The sequence below is a fragment of the Lupinus angustifolius genome, chromosome LG13, assembly GCF_001865875.1.
Source record: "Lupinus angustifolius cultivar Tanjil chromosome LG13, LupAngTanjil_v1.0, whole genome shotgun sequence".
Lineage (NCBI taxonomy): Eukaryota > Viridiplantae > Streptophyta > Magnoliopsida > Fabales > Fabaceae > Lupinus > Lupinus angustifolius.
This window is the reverse complement of record NC_032021.1, coordinates 2,850,142-2,855,650: the sequence shown is the minus strand read 5'-3', so window position 1 is coordinate 2,855,650 and position 5,509 is coordinate 2,850,142. Positions and strand designations below refer to the sequence as shown.

Below are 5,509 nucleotides of genomic sequence, written 5' to 3'. Positions count from 1 at the left end.
GCACATTTTTGCCGGTTGTACCAAATAATTTGGCGTATGGTAATCGAATTTTAAAAACAACGTTGTTGTTAAAGAACAAAATATCGAATCTTATCGATGGGCTTTGTCAGATGATAAGTAAGTTTGCAGCCTTTTCTTTTTCATGTTTTGATCAATGGAATGCAACATTCTGTGTCTATGAATGTAAATCCCAACCTTCAAACGGTTAAATCCTTCATTAAGATATATACGGATATATAAGATGTAACACATTTTTTCAAACAAAAATGAAAGAAATACGACTCTTTCTTCACATACTAATACAACGATAATTTTGTGGTTGTTATGGTAATACAGTGGACTAGGATAACTGAGGTGGTTATCATTATACAGTTATGATAATTATGAGTTTATTATCATAAATCGGCAGCATAAGATAATTACGAGATTATTATTAAGTTTAAGGGACTTGGCTCTCCTCATTCGACCTTAGTTGTAGAAACAGTGAAATAGAAATAGCCAAACTATGAAGGAACAAAGCTCACATGATTATTAAAAATATTACATTGTAAAAAGAAAACAGTAAACAATGAACAAGTCATGTTCTAAACCAATGACAATGAAACAAAAACAAAAAAGAACTCTATTAGTAGACAATAGCATCTCTCTCGCTCTTCCTTTCATCACTTCATTGTTATTCTCTATTTCATTGCCTGACCGTTTACCTTTTTGTCATGTAAGCTTTTTATTTTACAAAGTTATAGTAATTTTCACTTCTGTGTTGCAGGTGAATGTGTGATTGCAGCCACCATATCTAATGTCACGCATGGCTGATCAGTGGGTACCTGCACCAAATAGCAAATAGAATAAAAATCAATGTACCCCAATTGAATATACTTATATGGTTTCCTTATTTGGCATTCATATTGTATCCCAAATTTAAATATAAATAAAAATAATGGAAGTCTTATAACTATAGCCATAATGTAAAAAATGAACTGCATAAATTCGGGTATCACACATTAGAATTAGTATCAGACAGCATGTAACTATGTTGAAATAAAATATCTGAAATATAGACAAGAATCTGATTTTGTTGAAGAGACAGTGTTATGGAAAAGGGATCTTATGATTGACCAACAGTCTAGTACTCTGACACTAGTGTTTCCACAAAAAGTACACCCTCTATACTTTTACACATTCCTTGGTTTTTTCTCCACTTCACAATTATTTTTTATATCTAAAATAATAAGAATAAGGAAATAATTGATAAAATTTATAACAAATATTGTCTTGAGTTTTGATTGCCAGAGTTAAATAAAATCAACTTAATATGACTACTAATTACCGCCCTTCATAAATGCCTCTGGCTTTAATATTTCTTACGTTATTTTCAGTACTGCCCCCCTCTGGGTCCAAAAAGTGATTTTTTTAAATTTTTAAATGATAAATATTAATTTCCAACTTCAATTTTTGTAAGGATTTCTCAACAACAAAAAACAAAGAAGCAAGAAATAAATAAGAGAATCGTTTAATTTGCTAGCTAGCACATACTGACATGCATTAAAACTCATCATGTCTTTAAACTGAAGGAAAAATTTGGGGAAACCAAAGTATTGTTTAAAGGTATAATAAATGCGGATTATTAGAAAACGAGATCCTAACATGATATTTATAAAGCACAAAGGAATCTAGTTTTCTCTAACTAAAAAATAAGCTACTTTTGATTTTCCTTCAAGTAAATTAGAGCATTTCAACATTTCCTAGTTTATTTGACCCAATCATAGCATTGACAAGTACCACAAATGTTTATCCTCTATCTCTTATGGTTTTATTTTATTTTATTTATCTTTATAGTTTGTAGAGATGGTAAGGATGAGCACATGGCAAGTGACACCATTACATCTACATTGAAAACATATAGATAAATGTTAGAGATGATGATTGATGTTGACTTACAAAATGGCCAGCTCCAAGGATCCAATAGAAGTCTAAGTTTTTGTATGACCTATAAAAGCCTTTGGTATGTTCCTCAGTTTCACAATAAAGGGGTGTTCTGTCTTTCCCCAAAAATGTTTTAAGTCCTTCCCACCTGCATAATGAAAATGATGGAGAAAATTATAAGAAACATTGACATTTGTTTTTACCTTTCTTGAAGGGGTGAATTAGGATTTAGATAGATGAATACTTGAGTTTCCTAATCCAAGCTTCGGCCCCCTTGGTTGCACAAATCAGATCAACCTATAATAATGAGACAGATTATGAATTTATGATGTTACCTTATAGTTAAAACAAAAAAAAATGAAAATGCTCATCTGATTAAACTCAAAGATACAACAAGATCTCAAATCAATTAAAGATAATCATATGGTAAACATGTCAAATAATTGGGCTGAGTTGTCTACATCAAGTCAAGATTGTCATAATTCCTATTCATATATGACATGTGGAAATAGAAATGTTTTTATCTAAATATTACATATTTTGAGAAAATAAAAAATGCACACAAACATGAGTTGATGTTGAAGAAACTATCCAAATAAAAGTTATGCAAAGTCTCTTACTTGTCCATTGTACACAGTAACATTGACTCCCTTAGCCAGAAGCTCATCAACCTGAAGATATTAAACCAAAAGATTTCAGATATTCAAATGTATAAAAATTGGCCCACTTAACTTGAAGAGCAAAGAGTTTAGTAGAAAATTTGTTTTTAATCTCAAATTGACTAATTAGGATATAATGATTGTAAATTTGATATACATTTAAATTGAAGTTTAAAACCAAAGTATATCTTACCTCATTAATTCTTGGCTTCATAAACTCACCTTCAAGAACATCAAAAACACGATCAGATTGCCCTCCCCATCTATTACCACAATGTAGCTAAGTGTCATTTCAATGGTTTTAATATTGTTGATATATCTTTCTATTTTAGTCAAAGAGTTAAGGCTTACGTGACATTCTTAGGGATGATCCTTAATTTCTTCTTTATGGGACCGTTTAATAAACTTGATAGATCACCATTACCACCAGGAGAAAACCTTAACCTCTTGGAAGAAAGATAATTCGAATACCGCTTTTTTGATATTTCTCTAAATAATCTTGTCTCCTTTGTTGATAAGGCTACTGAATCACTTCCAGAATCCAGCAAAAGATTGTAAAAGTTCTAGTGTTAACAAAAAATGAGAAATTATATAGTATAGTTAAAACTTTACTTTATATTACATAATGAGTAATGATATCAGACTTATTTAAGAGAGAAACACGATGTCCTACGTCACTGTCCTTTAATAAGAGAGAAATTATAAAGTATAGTTAAAACTTTACTGTAATGTTATTCGCACAAATTTATTATTATATGTTTACACTTATATCAAGTAGACTTTGGTGCATTGTGGATTATAAAAGACTTATTAATATAGAGAAATATGCTCGATGAAAATTGTAGTACCACATTGTTGCTTCTACTGCTAATCACTGTTTCAAGTTCACTCCATAAGTTGGTTGCATCAACAAATTTACCATTCTCGAGTTGTTGCTTGATCTTTAGAGCTATTCTGGTCTCCAAAATGGGTTTGTTAGATAACAGAGAAGAAAATATCTTATAGAATAATAGCTTTTTCTATAAATTTTATTTCATTTCGAGATGAAAAACAGATTAACTTGTTTGATTCTTGAAGTCCATTTTCATCAATTCGTGAGAGGTCTTTAAGCAGGGGACCCCATGATAACTGTAATGATGAATTGAATTTAAAAAATATTAATATTGTGATAGTTCAATTCAACAACATGCAAACAGAATAATTCAATTCCATACCACAAAATCTTCTGGTGAGATCCAACTATTTCCTAATGCCACACCTAAAATTTGCAGGAAAAAAAAACTCAATATCATACATTTCTTGGAATTCTTATGTTCTGAAATGATCCATCATTCAAGAAAGAAATTAAGAAATAAAGTGAGAATATATTTTCAGCCTGAAATCAGACACTAATATAAGGATTACCTCCAAGTATAAGCTTCAATCTCTTCTCTTGAATAGCTTTAAAGACAGATAATCCAAGAGTGACAGCAAATTTGCCTCCATAAGACTCTGCCACAATGAATAGAGGGCTCTTTTGAAGTCTCTCATCTCTGTTGAATATCTTAATTAACAATGTAGTCAAATCAGTGGCTGCTTCCTCATCTGTTTTCACAAAGAGGTCATCATTCTCCACAAAACTGTACCCAGTTCCAACTGGATTGTCCTATATTATAACATCAAAACCAATAGAGAGATGAGAATCACATTGTAAATACCAAGAAAAACAAAAGTTAAACTCTTTTTTCATTATGGTTACTTACCACAAACAGAAGATCTGCTTTTTTCAACCATGTGGAATTCCTAGGCTTCAAAAAGGTGTCTAAAGGACCAATCTCTTCAAAATTTCCAATCCCAACTCCTGAAGCACCCTGTCCAATGTATTTGAAATCTCATGAAATTTTTTAGAACATGGGGTTGTTCATAATTGTACATAATTCAGATCACAACCAAAGCTAATAATAACACACTTACAGGTCCTCCCTGCAACCAAAGAATAATTGGCCATGGCTTTGAGGGATTTTCCACTCTATAGGGACTTTTGTAAAGCCACCAGAACATATGGGCTTCTGTTAGAAAAAATAAAAACATAAGGTTATAAATAAGCTATGAGAACATTTTTTTATTTAATATGAAAATTATAGAATTTTAACATACTTGGTCTGACTTGTACATAACCCCATTCCTCTGATTCATCTTGAGACTTCATATATGTTGTCATTCCTCCATGAAATAGTAGTCCAAGGAATAGAAGAAGAAGAGTTACAGAATGAAAAAGCTTCTCCATTGGGAAGAAATAGAAAGGAAGCAATGACAAAGATTGAATGAAAGGGTATGTGACAATTTATATGCCCCCGATTTTCTGCTAAGCATATCTGATGCAGGATTCATTTGGAGTTGTCCCTGGTCTATTACCTTAATAGCAAAAAAAAAACTATCACCACCTTATCGTTTACCACATGTCACCTCCTCCTTCATTTTTTTTTTTTTTCTTTTTTTAAATGGTTTCATGGTAATCATACGATAACTTTCTATATGAAACTTTGAAGAGATATTTTGAATATAGTAAATGGAATATGTAGCAATTACACATTTAAATAGATTATAAAATGTTCTCAATTAATATCATTTAATCATTTTATGTGCCATCTTTCATTCCATGCATATCATTAAAATATTTTTGTGTAAAAGTTCTACTAAATGAAAACATGTAATGAAGACAATGTTACAAATTTAAAATATTATAATAAATTATTAGTAATTGTACATTGTTTCAACAAAAAAATATAATAACATTGATATATATTAGTTAGAGTTATATTATTTATTTTTTTCTTTACAATTCTCATAACTACGTCATTTTCCTATCTAATGACATATATATTTGTTAATTTTGATAATCCAATAGATGTCATAGTTCAAAGTATTTATCCAAATCCATAAGATCA

General features: G+C 30.4%; 1 protein-coding gene across 1 annotated transcript; it reads right to left on the bottom strand.

Moving 5' to 3' along the window:
• On the bottom strand, window positions 715-4,925 carry LOC109325419 (serine carboxypeptidase-like 51). The gene is made up of 13 exons (XM_019557789.1): window positions 4,719-4,925; window positions 4,536-4,630; window positions 4,325-4,432; window positions 3,987-4,227; window positions 3,797-3,840; window positions 3,643-3,710; window positions 3,431-3,536; window positions 2,934-3,145; window positions 2,776-2,845; window positions 2,544-2,594; window positions 2,168-2,220; window positions 1,939-2,071; window positions 715-824 (listed from the first exon to the last, which is right to left on the bottom strand). Exons 1-13 carry the CDS (start codon window positions 4,846-4,848, stop codon window positions 750-752), a joined length of 1,386 nt encoding a protein of 461 aa, XP_019413334.1. The 5' UTR covers window positions 4,849-4,925; the 3' UTR covers window positions 715-749.

Bases quoted from the DNA above. Each gene is read 5' to 3' on its own strand.
- LOC109325419 (XM_019557789.1), bottom strand. From the start codon at position 4,848: ATGGAGAAGCTTTTTCATTCTGTAACTCTTCTTCTTCTATTCCTTGGA. The intron at 4,631-4,718 runs GTATGTTAAAAT...TTTTTCTAACAG, and splicing joins TTATGTACAAGTCAGACCAA to AAGCCCATATGTTCTGGTGG. The intron at 3,537-3,642 runs GTTAATCTGTTT...TTTGGAGACCAG, and splicing joins GGACTTCAAGAATCAAACAA to AATAGCTCTAAAGATCAAGC.